Source organism: Protopterus annectens, chromosome 8.part1 (genome assembly GCF_019279795.1).
Source record: "Protopterus annectens isolate FY-2018-M chromosome 8.part1, PAN1.0, whole genome shotgun sequence".
NCBI lineage: Eukaryota > Metazoa > Chordata > Ceratodontiformes > Protopteridae > Protopterus > Protopterus annectens.
Genome location: NC_056742.1, coordinates 367,547,409 through 367,567,896, shown reverse-complemented (window position 1 = coordinate 367,567,896; position 20,488 = coordinate 367,547,409). Strand labels below are relative to the sequence as shown.

Sequence of the window (20,488 nt, the reverse complement as noted above, 5' to 3'; positions counted from 1 at the left end):
AGCACATAGCAGGTTACAGCCTTTAGCTCGAGTAACCCATTTACCATTTGACTTACGGATATGCAGCATTTCCAATAAAGCAGGGTCAAAGATTGCCTTATATGCAAGGCAGAGATCACCTCTGAGTAATCTGTATGAAACAGAATAAAGTGACAGTGATTTCAGATGACCCACATAGGACAGATGCTGAAGACCTTGAATTTTCCTTGTGAGGAACCTCTGTGGCCTCTCCAATTGCTGCAGGTGCTTGGAAAGGTAGATACCAAAAGGGGCAGAGTACAGGGAAGTTATAACTTATTTATTTATAGAGGCAATGTCCTTACATATGAGAGGAGGAATATAGAATTCTCTTCTTACCACTGTGGAAACATGGTGATCACATGTAAGGTTGTTGTCAACCTGTGTTCCCAAGTCTCTCACCACTGAGTGAGTACTTAGGGTGTTGTTATTGATATAGTAGTTAGCAGGAACATTGCTCTTACTGAAAGGGATGATAAAACATTTTTTTTTCTGCATTGAGATTAAGGCTATGACTTTGACACCAATCATTTGTTTGTGTAAGACCCTCATGTAGGATGTTGACATTGGAGATTCTATGACTGCTCCTAGTTTGCAGTCATTGGCAAACTTTGTCAGCCACATATCTTTACTTTTAGCTTGTACTTCGAAGAAATAGATTCCAAACAGTAGATGTCCCAGGACTGATCCCTGTGGAACACCAATGGTTACAAGTCTGCTGTTGGAGGTGGATTCCCCAACTTTGACTATATTGGTTCTATCAGTGAGCCAGTTAGCAACCCATCTAATGATATAATGGTTGATACCTAGCTGGGTGAGTTTGTCAGTGATGCCTGAGTGGGGGATAGTGCCAAAAGCCTTGGCTAAGTCTAGGTAGGTCGTATGCACAGACTACCCCTCATCAAGGGCCTTGATTGACTGTCTCAAAGAAGTCCACCAGGTTTAACAGGCATGATCTCCCAGTGACAAATCTAAATTGAGTAGGGTCAAGTGTTTGGAGATTACCTATATCTTTGTTGATAAAGTCCATGATGATACACTCCATAGTCTTGCAGATAAAGCTAGTCAGGCTAATAGGTCTATAGTTCCCTGGGTCGATGGAAGCACCACCATTGTGCAAGGGGATAATGGTGGCCTTTTTCCATTCGGCTGGGATGAAGCCAGTGTTTAGACTATGACTGAAAAGAGTACCCAATGGTGTTGCTAATTCTTGTTTGAGCCCATGTAGGATGCAGCCTGGGATGGTATCAGGTCCCATAGAAGCTGTATTTTTTTACCTTAGAGAGGGCATTCACGACCTGCTCTTTTGAAATACAAGGTAGAGGACAGGTGATAGGGATGTCATGGGGTGGGAGGCAGGGGAGTGAAGTTTTCACAGTGCCTGTTGGCTAACAGGTTAGCAATGTCCACAGGCTCAGTATATGTGATATCATTAACTACCAGTTTGACACAAATCTGGCCTTTCCTTTTAGGTTACCGATGTAACTAAAGAACGCCTTATGGTTGTCCTTAGTTGAGGAAGCTTACTTGGATTCATAGTTAGCTTTGGAGGACTTCACAAGAAGTCTTAGTTGCTTGTTTAAGCTGAGGAAGGAGTATTTCCACTTTAGGGCTTGCTCCCTCTTACTCTTAGACAGAAATTTCTTCCTCTTATTGTAAAGCCTGTTAATGGCAGTTGTCCACCAGGCAGGTTTGCTCTTCCTTGAGAAGCTTGTTTTGGTCCTTTTGGGTACAGCCAAGTTGATGCAGTTATACAGGTGTTTGTATAAAGCATTTGTGTAGAACACAGTGTAGTTGCTAGTTCCATCTGAGGGAGGAGGTGTAGTGAAGCTGTTTATACCATCCTGTAAGAGGTTATAATCTAATTTGGAGAAGTTTTATTTAGTTGCTGCTTGGGGGGGGGGGGTCAGGTGTGATAGTTGCTTCGAATGAGATTGATTTGTGCTCAGATGTCACCAGGAAAAACCTTACAGTGGGGGTGCTACAGTGGTTCGCCATATTGTTAAGCACCAGATCCAGGATGTTGGCACCCCTTGTGGGGGTGTCAATCAGCTGGTCCAGGGCACTGGATTTAATGAAGTCGAGGAGCGTTTGGGCAAGTGAGTTTCCGCACAAGTAATTTACCCATTCAATGTCACCCAAAACCATGGTGTTGTGATGTATCTTGATAGACTCAAGTAGATCCAAATAGGCAGAGTGGGTGTCATGATTAATGGAGGGGGTCCTGTCATTGAGGCAGTCCAGTCATTGAGTACAATGTCCCCTCTGGCATGTACTTCACCAGACACTTGCAACAGTTGGAATGCCCACAAAGGTTTTTTATCAGGAGAATTCAGGGCATGATCGCCTAAAGGTTCTGTCTCTGTATTCAGTCCCCTACAGAATACTGAAAAGGAATCTTTGCCTGGCTTACAGAGCTTTGTCATACCCAGCCTTGATGGATCTGTTGTACATGCCCAAAACAAACAGTACCAGAAACACCAGATCCAGGGATCTGAACATTGCTTGTAACATAAACAGAACATGCAGAGACAGATATGTGTCCTAAAGGATCCCTACACTATGGAATAGGCTCCCCATCTATGAAAAACAGAGTTCATCCCTGACTCTGTTCAAATGAATCCTTTACAATTGGATGGGAAAATCATAAATTTATCCTCGGTCTGGCTCCCATATCCCTTATGGACAAAGTCTGTCAGTAAGAATAGTATTTTTAAAAACAACTCCCCTTAGTTACCGCCCTACTAACATGCCTCCCCTAGTACAGATCCCATGATGCACAGAACCCAAATGGTTTGGGGTACAAGGCTAGGCTTATAAGGGCCCTAGTGGTCATTAGCCTACTAACAATCTATGAACCTACACCAAGAAAATATGAAACAAAGGCATTTAAATGGTCCTAGGGTAAAGCAAGGGATGCAATAATATTCCAGTCTCAGATTTCCAAATTATGACATTTTGAAACTGTCTAAAAGTACACAGGCACTGTTTTTCAGATAACACTGTGATGACTCAGAAGTAATAGTAATAATAAGGTAAGAGCATGGAACAAGTTGTAGAGGTATTTGTTGCCACAAAAAATGTCTGTCAAAAATCTGTACTTAATACCATTACATTATCTTCTCAAAAAATTCAAAATTATGAAATGTGACTAATCACATATCAACAGAGGTAGGGACCAGTCACATACAACCCATTTCTTGTTGACTATTAATAACTTGACAGTCATGCAGTATTTGAACTTATTCTGCCTGTGCATGTGAACCATCCATCATGTGCCCCTCCCCCCCACTGGCTAATGATGAGTCAAATAAAGAACATTAAATTCATAGTTGAATTTCCATGCTGTAGTCCAGATTTATCAATGTTGCAATTCTGTAGCTTTTACACAAGGCCTTATTTATAAAATAAGATATCCATCCAAACTCAGTGTTCTTACATATATGGTAATGTCATGCACAGATGCAATTAATCAGAAAATGTGTGGTCCCTGCAAGTTTATGAGTCCTACGATAAATATAGGTCATTAATATAGTCCATTTTGAAGTGACTAATTTCAGAAAATTATGGATTACTTCTTTAAGCTTAAGTCTTCCTTATTTTAGTAAAAACTTTCATTTCTGATTTTGATTAGTAAAGAAAGAAACTACCTTAATGGAGAGGCTTTCCTTAGCTGTACCCAGAGCATCAACATCTACATCTTCCAAATCTGGCAAGTCCTGAAAAGGGTCAAAAGGAATACAAAAATATTAAAAGAAATGAGTCATTTAGCCTTTTGTAGAAATACAACTGTAGAGAATCTTGTTAAGTACCATTGTTAAAATTACTCAGATACATTAATACAAAGTAAATAGCAGCACAACATAGTTGTGTGAGGATAATCACCATGCTTCAGACTGTAAAAAACCTACCAGAGGACGAAATATACTAGATATTGTTTGTGTTCCCAAAGAAATTACTGTAACTTCAAGTCAAGTTTTACCCCCATTGATGTGCAGTGATCATGGGGTCAAAAAGGTTAATTTGTTGCAAGATAATTCTGCCAAACTGAAATCTAAGTCAATGCACAGAAGGTTAATTGCAGATTGTAGGGAAATAAAACAGTTACTATATAAAACTAACTGGAGTAAAGTGTTCAGTGGAAAAACTGCAGATGGACTGTGGAAAGTTTTGAAAGAGAAACTGAGTAAAAAAAAAGTCAAAAAATGTTTTAACATCAGGATCTAGGCACACAACATCTGGGGGGTATATTTCCATAAGAACAAGATACCTGATTAAGATGAGAGACAAAAAATATAAGAAATGAAAGAGAGGTCGAACTACAACTTTGAAAACTGAAATAAACGAGCTGGATAAACAGATTAAGCATAGTGTTAGACAAGATTAAGAAAAATTTGAAGAAAATTTATATAAAGATATTGTGCATAATGGGAAACCTTTTAACAGATACATAAGATGTGGAAGGAGTAAAGATACACAAACTGAGAAACTGTGCAGATTCTAAAATTTATTCTCATACACAACAGATTATAGATATATTTACAAAATCTTATGCAAAACAGTTTGACTCCACAAAAGGGGTGGTAAGTTGTCCTAGTGACATCCAGGTAACCCCGTATACTGGAATCAAATTAGATTATATTGAAAAAGAACTGTGCAAACTGGATCCAAACAAAGTACAGGGAGGAGATGGAATAATTAACAATGACCTGAGAACACTTGAGCAAGAACTTACACTCCCATTACATCTATTATTCACTAGGTCATATAAATGTGGGGAGATTCCTCAAGACTGGAGACATGCACTTATCAAACTTGTCTTTAAGGGAAAGGGGAGTAGGACAAAGCCAGAATCATATAGACCCTTAAATCTATTTTCATGTTGTGGAAAAATAATGGAGAAGGTAATACTGGATAAGTTATTGTAATCAGAACTGGATAGGTTGGGACTTGAAACCATATATCAGCATGCATATGTTGAAAATAGATCTATTACCACCTGTAACATGATGTTTTTATAACAATATAATAACAGCTATGAATGAAAAATTGTGTTGTGATGTGATTTATATAGATTTAACTTCAGCATTTGACATGTCATGCACAAAACACTGATCAATAAATTAGTACAACTAGGTATTGATGTACTGTTGATAAGCTGGATAGCTGCATGGCTTACAAATAGGACATGGTAAGTATCACACACCAACTGGACAGGTGAAATATTTGGTTATAGTCAAGGTGTTCCACAGGGCTCTGTACTAGGCCCTTACTTGTTTAGATTGTATCTTTCAGACCTTACTTTTTCATCTGAGGTATTCTACAGTCTATATGCTGATGACCTGAAATTGGATAAACTGATTACAAGCGTTACAGATAAGGCATGTCTGCAAAATAATTTGACTAAATTGATCATTTGGGCACAGGAGAATAATATGTTGATAAATACATCAACAACCAAGCATATGAGATTTGGGAGACAAACTGAAAGGTAAATATTTAATACAGAACACAGTGATTGAAACTGTAGATCTGGGTATATGGGTAGATTCAGCTAGGAGTTTTTCTAATCATATCAACCAATTGGCTAATGATAGTTATAGAACTATAAGTTGTATAAAAAGATTTATAAAGTCTAGGAAATCAAACATAATGTAGTGATTGTTTATTAGTTACATTAGACCCAAACTTGAGTATGGAATAACAATATGGAAACCCTATATGAAAACAAACATGATTAAACTGAAAAGAGTACAGTGGAAATATACTAAGGGCATCCATGGATATGAAAATCTAAGTTATTATGAAAGACTAAAATATCTGAACTTGTACAGTGTCTCTTACAGATATTTAAGAGGAGATCTTATTCAGGTATATAGGGCTTTTAGGGACAACTACCTCTGGGAATGTTTGGGGTTATCAAAAAGTACTAGAGAATCATCAGATAACCTATGTAGAAGATTCTATAGGAATGAGAAGTGTACTAATTGGTTCTCTGACAGAGTAGCTGATGCTTAGAACAGACTACCAAATTACATTAAAGCAAGTACTAGTTTAGATATTTTTAAGAACAGCCTGGACATTTATTATGGGAGCAAGTGTTTTGGCATAGTGGCAAGCTAGAAGGGCTTTAATGCCCGTGCTTGAAACATTTGTATGTATGTATATATTAGAGCTGTATGCAAAATATACTTACCATAAAAACAGATCTTTATAATACATGGAGTGCAGTGATTATGCTCAGAAATTATGAAAAGGGTAAACTTGTTATGCTCTTTTATGTACTTTGTGATGTATATGTCGGAAAAGTGCATAACAAGGATTTTATTATGAAAACTACAGAGATAATAATGTAAAGATAACTGCATTGAGATTTAACTAACAGTTTTTTACCTGCAACAGTCCTACTGGGAGAAAACTGATAGGTTTAATACCCATAACAGTCCTATCCACAGCCCCTTTTCTCATTTTTGCACATGGGGTTGGAGTGTCATTCAACAGTGACAATCATCTAGAGCCAAGGTTTATACTGCCAGGTGGCTAGCCCTGCTGCATTAATTTTTCTGCACCATGCACTCGCAAGCACACTCAGACCTATGGCCAATTTAGAGTGTCCAATCCATCTACAACATGTTTTTGGAATGTGGGAGGAAACCAAAGCACCCACAGGAAATGAATGAAACAAAGGCATTTAAATAGCCCTAGAGTAAAGCAAGGGATGCAATAATATTCCAGTGTCAGCTTTCCAAATGATGAAATTTTGAAACTGACTGTCTAAAAGAACACAAGCACTGTTTTTCAGATAACACTGTGATGACTCAGAGGTAATAGTAATAATAAGGTATGAGCATGGAACAAGTTGTAGAGGTATCTGATCCCAGAAAAAATGTCTGTCAAAAACAGGGGAGGACATGCAGACTCCTAACAGCTTTGAAAGATGTGTCAAACTGTACAGCACCAGACAACTGGAAAGCTAGGCAATGAGGACAGCACTAGAAATAATAACAGCATGAAATGCTGAAAAACACTTGGAGACATAAGAGAAAAGGAAAGCAGTCACCCCACAACTGCACCAATTGAGAGCTTTAATAGTTATAAAGAACATCATGCTGCCACACAAACAGCAGCTGATGCCCTATGTTTTGTAAAGCATTATATGACTGGATCTACCTGATTCCTAATCAATATAAATCTCAAGCCTCACTCTCTGACATAAATTTCTCAAAAATGTAATAAACTGGGTATGATCACAATACTCATAATCCTGTATGAGAAGTGCCAGTATGACAATAAATGATACATTTGTTTATATCTTAGAAGTGCCAGTATAACAATAAATGATAAGTATGGTTATATCCTAAAAGTGCCAGTATAACAATAAATGATAAGTTTGGTTATATCCTAGAAGTCCCAGTATAACAATAAATGATGTTTGATTATATCCTACCAACTACTTTTTGCACTTCAGTCAGAGCTGTCATCAGTAGTACTAAATATCCTAAGAAAAGTCTTAACTGGTGCCATGTCAGTACTCTACAGAACCTTTGTAAGTATTTGAAGCACTTGTATATAGCAAACAGTGCCAGACTCCTTTTGTTCTTTGAGCCCTTAAAAGCCCACCTTCCCTACCAAAGAAATGTGATTGTGGCAAGTGACTGTTTTTATTTATTTTCATTTGTTTACTGGGATATTCTTACTGAGCTTACAAGAGCCTCTTTTCAGGGAAGGCCCAGGGAGAAAAGCTCTTTAAGTAAAACAACACTTTCAAGAAGTTAGTCTACAATGCAGTAATTCACATTTTCTAATTTATATGCAATTGTAAATGGTGTTACATAAAATGCAAACAATATTACTATATATACATTTAGAGCTTTCTTTTTTTTTTTGTGAAATAACATTTCCCCATTCCTTCACAAGTTTTATGCAGGAAATAGTGTTTTAACAGCATTCTTTGTCTGACTGCCATGAGTCTGTCACCAGTTTTGATGACATCCCCCACTGTCTTCTAAATGATCTCTTTCTCACACCATTTCTAGTCTGTCCTTCCCCTAAGTAGTAGGCTCTGGATACCAAGCTAAGTGGTTTTGCTGCACTGTCTTCCATCTTGTTTCATGGATACAGATGATGTCCAGTCTCTTCCTATCATGTCATCTATTTCCAAACTGCATCAGTGGACCTATGGGTTGATTGGTTTAAATCCAGTTTTTGCTCAACAGAGCTATCTTACATAACCTAAGCTTGGTGACTGGACACCAGCTCACTAGTAGCTTAATGACCCAGGGCTGTTGGGTTCTATGGCCAATAGTGGCATACAGACCTTTTCCACTGTTATCATGGGTCACTGGTGTAGGTCACAGTAGGCAGAGTCCTCAATCCACTTATCAGAGGCAAATACTTCTTCCCATTTTTGCCAACATTAATTGATATGAACAAATCACCTAGAGCTGATTTTTTTACACAGTCAAGTGGTTAGCCCTGACACAGCACACAGACTGTGATCCATGTTCTCCTATCTAGAGGATACTGTGTACCATAGCTAATACCCAAAGTGATTGGTCTATACAACTCTTCCTATGATAGGCATCATTTAGAGCCTGTGCTGTTGTCTATAACTTATAACTATATTCTTGGGTGAGTTTGAGGTAGAAACACCTGGCATGTTTTTGGGAGGTGGGAGGAACCCCAGAGAGATACAGGGAGAACATGCAAACTCCACACAGACTGGCTGCACATCAAGGTTGAAACTTGTACTATGTGCATGAGAGGCAAAGAGCTTAACCATTATGTTAATGTAATCCAGGGCATTATCTGTTAAGTAGTGATAGCATTAGAAAGATCTTATCAATACATGGAAAAAAGTTATATCTATAAGAGAAAAAGTGCTGCTGTTTAAGTAAAGTTACCATAACAGCAGATATTCATATTATAACTATGGTTTACTATTGAAACCTTGAAACTGCATACATCGAACGGCCTCAACGTCAAACTGAAATGTGGGAAACTGCAACAGCGAACAAGCAACAAACTCAAAACTCCTGAAGTTCGATGTATTTGACATACCAGGAGGTGACTTCATTCACCCAAGCTATGTATTGTAATGTACCATGAGTCAACGGCACATCAATTGTATTATTTTGCAGGGGGACAAGCTTCCCTGCATCCCCATACCCCCTGCAAGTTATACATACCAACTCCAAGATTGCACTACAGTGAAGAAATAGGTTAACTCCTTGTTCCTCACTGAACCGCAATCGCCACTCAAAATCCCAAACTCAAATACTCAAACTACACTACCCATTCTGTGTTATGTAGTCGATTTATTTTAGTTTGCAAAACTGCCTAATTGCAAACTGCACTTCGACAATCCTACGCTCGACTGACTGCCATTCGCAAATAAGATAGTGAACTGATCACTGCTGCAGTAGCCTTAGCTATATGGGTTATTATCCTGCTAAATGTGTAAGAGATGGTTAGCTTCTAAACCTTTCAGGGCACCTTTTATGTGGTCAAACTATTAGTCAGCTCAAGCTGAGCTGACTAAAAAGCCAGATTTGGGCAGCAAGACCTTCAAAGTTTTTATGCCAACAGAAAGAGTGAAGCTAAAGCTCTGATAATGACAATGATAAGGAAACAAAAATTAAAGTCCTAACCATGAAAATATAAAATACAAAAAATCAGGGGGATTGGAGGGAGGGAACTGCTACAGAAGCAGTGATCATTCAAACATCTGCTGTTATGGTAATTTTACTTGTACAACTGTACTATGTTCATCATATTAATCAGTACCATGGTAGCTTAAACTAAATGGGTAAATTACCATAGTTTAGACTGACAAGGAGGAGGAAGAATGAGGGTCCAGGAGCCTCTAGAGGAAGGTCCTAGCAAGGCATGTCATAGACTTGGAGAAGGAATCTCGTTTACATTGCTTTGCAAAAGTATGCACCAAGAATCAATCTGCTGATTCTACAATATTTCTAGAATCCCAACTCTTTCCAAAAGCTACAGATGAAGCCAAGGCCCTGGTAGAATTAACCTTGACCCTGCCTGGAATTGTCTTGTTGTGATGGGTATATCAACAGGTAATACCATAAAAGTCCTTTTTTCTTACCTTCACAAAAAATGAACAACTGATCAGAATTCCTAAATGATTTTGTTCTGGCAAGATAGTATGCGAGTTGTCTGCAGACATCCAAGATATGGAGTATCCTTTCTCTATCATTTTTATGTTCTAGAAAGAAGATAGAGATAGCTTGTCTTAATGTAAACATGGATAACACTTTAGGCATAAATGAGGGATTAGTTCTTAAAGAAACCCCGTCTTTGTGGAACATGAGATAATGTAGACATTATAAAAGCTTATAACTCAGATACTCTTTTTGCAAAGGTCAAAGGTAAAATGTCTTCCATGTCAGGATCCTCAAGTCAGCCTGCTGAGCTACTTCAAATGGAGCAAGAGTTAGTTTTCCTAACAAAAAATGTAAATTCCAAGATGGAGACACCTATTTCCTAGGAGGCACGGTATACAACACACCTTTCGAAAACATCTTCACATGAGATTACATTGAAAGAGGAGGATCCATGGGCAAACATGCTGAAATGGCTGACAAATAAACTGTGATGGAGAAATAAGATGGGCCAGATTATAATAACTCATACTAGTAATGCAAAACCAGAGAAACACTAGTGCTGATTCTTTTCTTGTCACTAACTAAAAAACTTTTCTATTTACTAATATATGATTTTCTAGTAGCAAGTTTTCTTGCTTCCATTAATACCTACTGCATGTCCACAAAAGAAAAGGTGCTTAAAATGTATTAAGATTTTATAATCTAGTATCATCCAGGCAGTTAATTACCTTTCCTTAGGGTTGGAATGTATCAAACACAACTCTGTCTTGTGTGAGCAGATCTGGTTTGTGAGGAAGCTTGTAGTAATTTCCCCTGACCATTTCAAAAGGAAGGGAGAACAACTTTTGCCTAGGCCAGAAGAAAGTAACCACAGTGTTCTTTGGATAGCCCTTCTAAATCTTCAGAATGACCTTAGGTATTATTGGAAAAGAGTGGAAAACTTTACAGGAACATTACTGACTGTGGAAAAGAAAAAGCATCTGTCTTCCTGGCCTTTTCCTTGGAGTCCTGCAGCAGAATTGTGACACTTGGTTGTTCTCCTTGGAGGCAAAAAAAAAAAAAAGTACGTGAGGTGTTTCCCACAGTTAGATCTATTTTTGAAGACCCCCCCTGTTCAATTTCCATTTGTAAGGGTCCGTCTTAGTCCTGTACAGCTTATCTGCACATAGTTCTGGTCTGATGGCATGTAAGAAGCCTACAGAGTGAGACTGTGCTGAAAACCTATATCCCAGACTACCACAACTAGTCAGCAGAAAGGATAAGCTCTGCTCCCCCCTTACTTGTTTATATAATACATCACAGTGGTGTTTTCTGAACACTTGTAGAGTTCCGAGGTCCATAGTTCGTTCAGAACATTTTGTTTATGTACTTTGATTGGTCTTTTCTGTTCCAAAGACCCTGCTGTTTTATCCCTGTAGATAAGCAAAGTTGTCTGTTGTGACCAACAGTATTGGAGCACTGAGTGAGAATGGGATACCTGGATTCTGACAAATTTGGTGTCTCCACCACAAAATCTTCCTTTTCTCAAACCCCAAACCCGGAATATCAGGGGATGTTGATATTGGGAACATACAGATTTCAGGTACCATTGGATTTTTCTCATTTGTAGTCTTGCAATAGGGATAATGAGAACTATAGAAGCCATGAGACCTAAATCCTGAGAAATTCCATAGCAGAAACAGTAGTTCCAGTGGAAAAATTCTGGAACAGATCTATATACAGATCTGATTTTTCATTGGGAAGAAATGTCTTTGAACTCAAGTTCAGGACACACTCCAAGAAAACAATAATGTGGGAAGGAGTGAGACAAGATTTATGAATGTTCTCCTGAAACCTCAGTCTGTGTAGGAGATCCCTTATCCAGGAGAGAAATTACTGACACTTTGAAAAGGAATCTGCAAATATAAGCAAGTTGTTTAAAGAAGGGCAAATGCAAATACTTTGTAGTCTGCAGCAGCCTATCACAGGAGCTAGATACTTTGTGAATACCCTTGGAGCAGAGGATAGACCAAAAAAATATATTCTTTCTGCAGATAACTGATAATGTGATAGTCACAGAAAACCTTAAGAAACGTCTAAAATGTGGATCTATTTCAATGTAATGATATGCATCTTTTAAATCTAAGCTCACCAGAAAAGCTGTAATGGGGAATAAGAGGTAACAGGTTGTGAAGGGGTAGCATTTTGAACTTGGGCATTATCAAAAATAGGATGCGAAAGGAAATATCCAGAACTGGTCTCCAAGAATCTTCCTCCTTTGGCACCAGAAACATTCTTGAATAAAACCCTTCTCCTGATTGTGGAAAAGAATCTGATTCCATCAACCCCTGAGACAGCAGATACTGAACGACAGAGGGAAAAGAGGAGTTTGGTCTGGCGGATGGAGATTCTCTCAAAAGGAAGAGATGCCCACTACCATTATAACCTTGATGGATTATTTTCAGAACCTTCTGAAATTAACTGTTGTCAATTAGACAAACCGAGGCTAAGTGTTTCTGAAAGGATTAAGGGTTTTCCAGGGTAGAAGGGGGAGAGATGTCCTAAATACAGTCATTCAGACTTTGTATACTGTCCTTTGTCCTGGGGTACTTCATTCTTTCTTTTTGGAACATTCTTTCTTTTTGGAACAACTCTACTATTCTTTTTTTTTTTAAATGTCTGCTTACCAGCAGCTTGCTGTGTCTGTTTATTTTGTTTTTAAAAAGACCTTAGGGTAGCATTAAACTCTTGGCAAATGTGGAGAAGGTATGTTGAAAAATCTGAGAGATCCCTTGAATCAGCTTACCTCTATCAAAGCACTTTTTAAGGACCTCTGCAGCAGATGGCTCAAAAATAATTTTATGTCCCAAGGAACAATTTAAAGCAAACCTCCGCATGAAAATTCCAGTGGCAGCAGCCCTGGAAGTGGCATCAACAGAATCATTTACACATTTCCAACAGTTAGCACCCATTTGAGAGACAAAAGCAATCAAATTATACATAGCAGATTTTTTTTTCCACAGAAGAGGAGGAAACAGATGCCATAAAATTCATCATATTCTTAAAGGAGGCAAGCATAATGTTTAACATATGAGTTTAACAGATGACAATTCTAAAACAAGTGTTGTGGAAGAATAAACTTTTTTCCGTATCTATCAAAAGCTTTCCTATCCTTTTTTTAAACAAGAAACATCTTTATTAAATGATCATGTATGACACAAGTCATGTTAGATTTATATAAATGACAATAAACCACAGCAACACAATCTCAGCTGCAAACATTATACATTCCAAACTCTGCCGACACAACTGTAGCTGCAAATATTATACATCAACGGTAACATATCCAATCGCTGATAGTCAGCCATTACATAGCTCATTTAAATCCTGCCTTCTTTTAAACCTCTTTCCTTCTCTGCATGTATTGATCCCACAGTTCCCATGTTTTCCTATGTAATTTGCTCCTACCCTTTTCTAAAGATCCCAATTCCAGTTATTTTAACTCTGTTACTATATCCACTACATCTAGTAAAGTTGGTTTAGACTTTGATTTCCATTTTCTAGTAACAGCTTTTTTGGCAGCCATCATAATTAGACTCAGCAAGGCCTTACTATGTCTAGGCAATTCTGAGTTTGTATCATTATTCCAAAAAATCATATCCCTGGTCAATCCAACTTGCCCATCAAGCATCTCCAACAGAGCAGTCTGCATGAAATCTTTAAGGTTTACCGACTCATTACACTCCCAGAAAAAGTGTTCCTGTCCTTATAAGAAGGAGAAGGATTGGTATTTACCAAATGTTTAGCACCAGCTGGGTTCAGTGAGGAACTTTATACAATCGGTCTGCTTTCTTGGGGGCAGCAAAATGACTGCGAGTCAAGTTACAGACTGTGACAAAAACAATTTTCAGTGCTGACAGAACAGGTGGAATTGGGGTAAATGCCAGAAATTCTCATCATGATAAATCATAATACTTTTTCAGTGACTGCGAAATATCATTATCCTTCCACTGAAATGACTGATTCATTCTGGAAATTATTTCAAAGAAAGAAAATCCTTCAAAGGGACTGGCCAAAGAAACACACTCCTCAGAACTTGAATCAGAAAACTGAGAAGATAAAACAGAATCTGTCCCTTTGTGCTCATTCTGTCATTAAGAAATCTGAACTTCTTCAGAAACCAGAGTATTTTTCTTTTACCAGATCCAGCTAATCTGGAAGGGTCAAGAACCTGAATTAAATCCTGAGCTAAGCCCAATAAATCACTCATGTCCAAATTGACTGAGACAGGAGAAGAACATTTTTATCCCTTTTTGAAAGGAATTTCTGAAGAAAAAGACCTACTTTTGCCAGGAAAAAAACTCCTTATTCTGGCTTGGAAGAGTGGCATTCCCTGCCTCTTCTCCCAGGACTGACAAGACTGTCTCTTCCTTGCCCACCAGTTGCACTTCAACAGCCACAGTGGACCTGTCTCATCCCTATTCCATGGTGGCTGTAGGGACTTCACCAGAGGGAACCAGGGAAAAAGATGAATGGTCTGAAGTGTGATGACTCACCACTGGACCAGTAATCAAGGAGCCTCAATCCTCACCACTTGAAACACTGAAGGAGACGTTCACTGGGAGTATATCAGGTACACACACAGTAGTTCTAGATTCAGCTCTCTGTATCAAGTGCAATTTCCCTTTAAAGCACACATAGACCACAGTCAGTCCGGGGCTGTTTTTGCTGCTTTCTCCAGATCCCCAATAAGACTCCCCACTGGCACAGCTATGGAGATGAGATCTCAGTTGAGTGACCAAGCCAAGACCTCCAGCACCCTCTCTGTCCAACCAGTGCTTTGTGTCCCTGCCAAAGTAGCTGACACACACATTCTTTGAGGTTTGATTTACAGACACACCTAGGAAAGGCTGGCACAGGTTTACTATCTATGCCCACTTCTGCCCAGACTATAAGGTAGTTTTCACTGCCACCAGTCACTCCTGCCAACTACCGTAAGGCCCTTAACAAAGGGTGTCCAATCTCACTGTGTACTATTAATATTAAAACAAATGGTAGTTTGACCAAGTGTAAGGCTATTAGGAGTGGCCCACACAGTGTCACAAAATAAATATGCAAGTACTCTCAAAACTTAAAATCTCTACACAGATCAGCCACAATGAAAGATTTAAATATATTTAATAATAAATAATAAAAGAACAAAATGATACTAAATATAAATTCACAGTGACAGAGTTCAAAACAACAGGAAATATTTAAAATAACATTGCACTACAGGCTTACACAAATAAAGAAAAACAAAATCTAAACTAAGCTTCACTATATTCTTGACTGTATCTAAGAGAGTTACTATACCCTAGAAACTTACTTAATTAGAGTAGGGCAGATGTGGTGAATGGTTCTTGTTGTTGTCAGGTCCAAACCGAATACAGAATGCTCTGTCTCACTAAGAGACTTCTCAAAATAATATCTAAACTATTACTGCTGGGATAGCCTGCAGAATGACAATTTCTGGTCATCTGACTTCTAGTTCTCATGCAAACCCCCATTGCGGAAGTTGGCAGTATTTAGCATCTACCTGTAAAAATAAAAACTCAATAAGAGCGGTTATACACACCAAACCTATACTAGTCTAAAAAGACATCTGTGAAAAAATCTAAGATGTCTGTATATTTCAATACAATCCTGATCCCTATGTATATAAATGCAAATATCATATCATAAAATTATAATAAAAAATAAAACTAGTATAAAAAGTTACATGTACCTTTAAATAATGTGAATTTTAAAGATTGTGATTTTTTATTGGTTATTCCCATTGGTGCCTCCACATGGGGGGGCTGCGCCCCCCACCCCCCTACTTTAATATACCAACTCCAAGATCACGCTACAGTGTAGGGAATGGGAAATTTCCCATTTCTGCACTGTAATTTACTGAAGTGGGATCTCGGAGTTGGTATATTTAAGTAGCGGGGTGTGTGGGGGTGCAGGGGGGCTTGCCCCCCTGCCTAAACCCTTTCTACATTTTTTTTAATACTTTTTTACTATTTTGAACGTTTAAGTGTTCGATCTGTAAAAGTCGACCTTTACAGATTCGAACATTTAAGCATTCATTCTAGTAATATAGACCCGCCTACTCAGAGGCAATCTCTGCTTAACATACAAAACCCAGAGCTGTTGGACATGCTCCACTTAAAGAAATCCCAATCCCTCCGAGCTAACATTCTAGAAACCTAAACCTTGTCACCACAACAAACAGAAGATGCTGGGGGGATAGATTCCTGTCCCAGAGATTTCCCATACTCTGGAACAAACTACCTATCTATATCAAACAAAGCTCCTCATTAGCACTCTTCAAGAAAAGTCTTGATGACTGGATGGGAAATAGGAAATTCACCCTGGGGATCACCTTTGTGGCTCTGCTCGACAGGGCCACAAGAAAATAATTTTCTTGGGTGGCGAAAGCCAGGGTACCTTTTTGGCTAGGCTTGTATAGACCCTAGGGCCAATAGCCTAGTACCTACCTATGAACATGACATACAGTTCTAATACATTTGTAACACAAGCATCTTATATAAATTAGTTTGATATTCACAAATGACATAGAATTGTTTACAAAATTCCAGCTAGCTGTGCTGACAGGACTTCCTTTTGTCACATGAGGTACCAGTAATGTCAACAGCAGAGTCACCCATCAGCAGCTGTGTCACTTTTGAAGCCTACTGTGGTGGTGAAGACTGTTTAGTAATTTATTTTCTTTTTTTGTAGCTGGAAGAAGAAATAATCAAGGAATTTGTAAGTTGTGCTGTGGTTAAGCCAAATGAAATGCCTAATTCCCAGGAAAGTCTAGCAACAGTAGTCGATAAAATAGGTGTGTTGTAAAAAAAAATACCCTTTTTCATAAAAAAAACCCAATAAATAGCACTTTAACACTTACCCCACCCCCTAAAAGTAAAATAGCAGAACTTTTGCAACAGAAAAAGTAGTTATAAATGTTTGACAACTTTTTACCACAAGTAATTACAAATCAAGTGACAACAATTAAAAACACTTTTCATAGTTTTAAAGTTATTCTTTCACAGAAAAAGTAGAGTTTATTTCATAAAAAGTAAAGTGGAAGCTTTTTTTTTTCCTAAAGGGAACTTATCTGCCTAACACTGGAGCACCAACAGTTGAACACTGATCCTTGTAAGCCCGCAAGAGAAGCTCTCACTCTTCAGCTGCAGTAAAGCTCTGAAGGGCTTGGTGTGCCCAAACCTGACTGGTTAGTAAGCTCATCTTCAGATGACTAATGGTTTTGCATAAAGGTGCCCTGAAAGCTTTGGAAGGAGGCCAGCTGTTACATTCTTAATATAATATAATAAAACCCATATAGCTAAAGCTACTGCAGTAGTGGTCTATATGATGACCATCACATATAATAAGAAGTTATGTACCTACCATAACGTTCCATGTTAGTTGTCTTCTTCTCGTCTTCTTTCTTGCTGGATGGGTTCAGAGCCGATCCTCGGCTCCGACTCGGCCTATACTACAGCTCGAGAGCTATTTTTTACCGGCGTGAGGCAGCCCTATATCCCACAATACCATGCGCTAACTCCCCAGATCTCGTTGACAGCTAACACATAGTATAGATTTATTGCTACCAAAAAAATAAGCCATTATATAAAAATACGGTCTCCCTGCTGGTAATACTCATGATACGGGTAACCCTAAATAACTATGTATCATGAAAGAGAAGGACTCAAAGACCTTCAAGTCTGTCCAGGCTAGGGGGCAGGAGGGAGGGACGCAAGAAAGAAGGCGAGAAGAAGACAACTAACATGGAACATTATGGTAGGTACATAACTTCTTAATGTTAAGTTGTCATTCTCGCCTTCATTCTTGCTGGATGGGACAGCGTCCCTAGCACCTTGGTCCTGGGCAGCTCAACGGAACAGACTCCTGAGTACGGTGGAACCAAAGTCAGCTCTATTTCTGGAGGCTATATCAAGTTTGTAATAGGTAATAAAAGTATGTTGAGAAGCCCATGTAGCTGCTGCACAAATGGCATCTAATGGTAACCTTGCTTGAAAGGCTGTTGAGGTTGATAGTGCCCTGGTTGAATGAGCCTTAGGTCTTGAAGGAAGTTGTTTGTGTCTCAACTCATAGACACAGGTAATGATGGATGCTAACCATCTGGAAAGAGTTACCTTTGATACTGGAAGTCCTTTCTTTCCTTCAGCATAAGAGAGGAAGAGCTGTTCTGACTTTCTGAATTGTTTTGTCCTGTCTAGATAATACCGCAGTTGATGATGAACATCCAAGGAATGTAGTTTCTGTTCAGCCCTGTTTGAATAATTTGGGAAGAAAACAGACAAGTCAATAGTGTGGTTCAGATTTGATTCAGAAGAAACTTTTGGTAGAAAGGAAGGATTTGTTTTGAGAGCTACCCTGTCTTTATGAAAAACCAAATAAGGGGGACAGACAGACAAGGCCTGAAGTTCCGACACCCTTCTGGCAGATGTTATAGCCACCAAAAACAGAGTTTTCCAAGAGAGAAGCTTGAGGGAACAAGAAGCTGCAAGCTCAAAGGGAGGGAGAATTAATGAAGTTAACACTAAATTTAGATCCCATTGTGGAGGAGGATCCTTAATGGGAGGTCTGAGCAAGAAGATGCCCTTGAGGAAAGCTTTACAGAGTTTATGGGACATAATATTGGTTTCCGAGAGCCCTACATGAAAATTGGCAATGGCCGCTAGTTGTACTCTGATAGTGGCCGACGACGACCCTGAATGAAAAAGCTCCACCAGAAAATCTAGAACTTTATGAATTGGTGCATTAAAAGGATCTAAGGACCTAGCTTCTGCCCAGAATGAAAAACGCTTCCATTTACTCGCATAAGTCTTCCTAGTATTGGACTTATGGGAGGCAAGAATGATATCACAGACAGGAAGAGAAATAAAGAGAAGCCTGGCTATGGTTGGAAGTGCAGCAACCAAGCTGTGAGGTTGAGGGACTGAAGAGACTGGTGCAGCTTGCCCGTCAGATGGGTCAAAAGGTCTGGAAATGGTTCCAGATGCCAGGGCTGTTCCAGTAGATAACGGTGCAGGAACTGAAACCATACTTGTCGAGGCCAGTATGGAGCAATGAGGATAATTTTGGATCTCAATGCGGTTGCTTTCTGAATTAACTGCGGAATCAACGGAAAAGGGGGAAAAGCGTATAGAAGACCCCGAGGCCAATCGTGGACAAGAGCGTCTCTGGGGGGATGGCCTGGTAGAGGGAAGAGTGTGAAGAAGTCGAGGCACTTGCTGTTTTGAGGTGTTGCGAAAAGGTCGCAGCAAGGCTGGCCCCACTTCTGGAAAATTCTCTCTGCTACCGCTTGATTTAGAGACCACTCATGAGGCATGAGAATTGTTCTGCTCAGTCTGTCCGCTATGATGTTGGACCTCCCGGGGATGTGTGTTGTTATCAGAAACCGTTGAGAGGAGATCGCCCACTGTCAAAGTCTGAGTGCTTCTCGACATAGGGGGTAGGACTTTGTTCCACCCTGCTTGTTTATGTACCACACTTCAGACATATTGTCCATTTGAACTGCTATAGTCCCTGTGGGAAGAGAGTCCTGAAGGGCTTGCAACGATAAAAGCACTGCTCTCATCTCCAGGACATTTATGTGCAGGTGGCATTCTAATTGTTGCCATGTGCCATGGACAGTCCTGCCCTGATAGTGCCCTCCCCACCCGATCAGGGAGGCATCCGTTGTCACCGTGGCAACTGGAGGGGAAGAACAAAGGGTCTGTCCTGAAGAAGTTGAGGGGAGACCATCCACCAGGAGCGGTGTTTTTTGCAAGTTGGGGTTATCAAAATGTTGTGAGTCATTGGGAGCTGTTGAAAGGACCACTGAAAAAAAAGCATCCACTGGAGAATTCTCATGTGAAAGTGGGCTAAGGGGAGAAGGAGAATCACCGCTGCCATGAGGCCTAATGTTTTCAGTACTAACTTGACTTGAATTCTGTTGGACTGAAACAGAAACTGAACATTCCGCCGTATGTCTGTCACTCTCTGAGGTGGTAATGTTGCAGACATTTCTGTGGTGTTTAACACGGTGCCTATGAAGTTTATACATTGACAAGGCGACAAGGAGGATTTTGCGAAATTTATGGAAATACCTAGTTTGTTGCAAATGCGAATGGTGTAATCCCTGGCTATGATAAGATGCTGCTTGGTGGTAGCGGTAATGAGCCAGTCATCTAAATATGGAAACACCTGGAATCCGTTTTGTCTCAGGTGAGCCATGACCACTGCCAAACATTTGGTGAACACCCGGGGGGCTGTGGTGAGACCAAAGGGCAGGGCTCTGAATTGGTAATGACTGGCTCCCAGCT

The 20,488-nt window shown here is 39.4% G+C and overlaps 1 protein-coding gene across 3 annotated transcripts in view; it reads right to left on the bottom strand.

The window, feature by feature from the left end:
- Positions 1-20,488, bottom strand: part of DNAAF1 (dynein axonemal assembly factor 1) — a 1,332,504-nt gene that overhangs the window by 241,384 nt on the left and 1,070,632 nt on the right. For all 3 annotated transcript variants that reach the window (XM_044081943.1, XM_044081945.1, XM_044081944.1), the window contains one exon: positions 3,669-3,737. In XM_044081943.1, the coding sequence (XP_043937878.1) occupies positions 3,669-3,737 (69 nt within the window). The remainder of the gene's footprint in view (positions 1-3,668; positions 3,738-20,488) is intronic.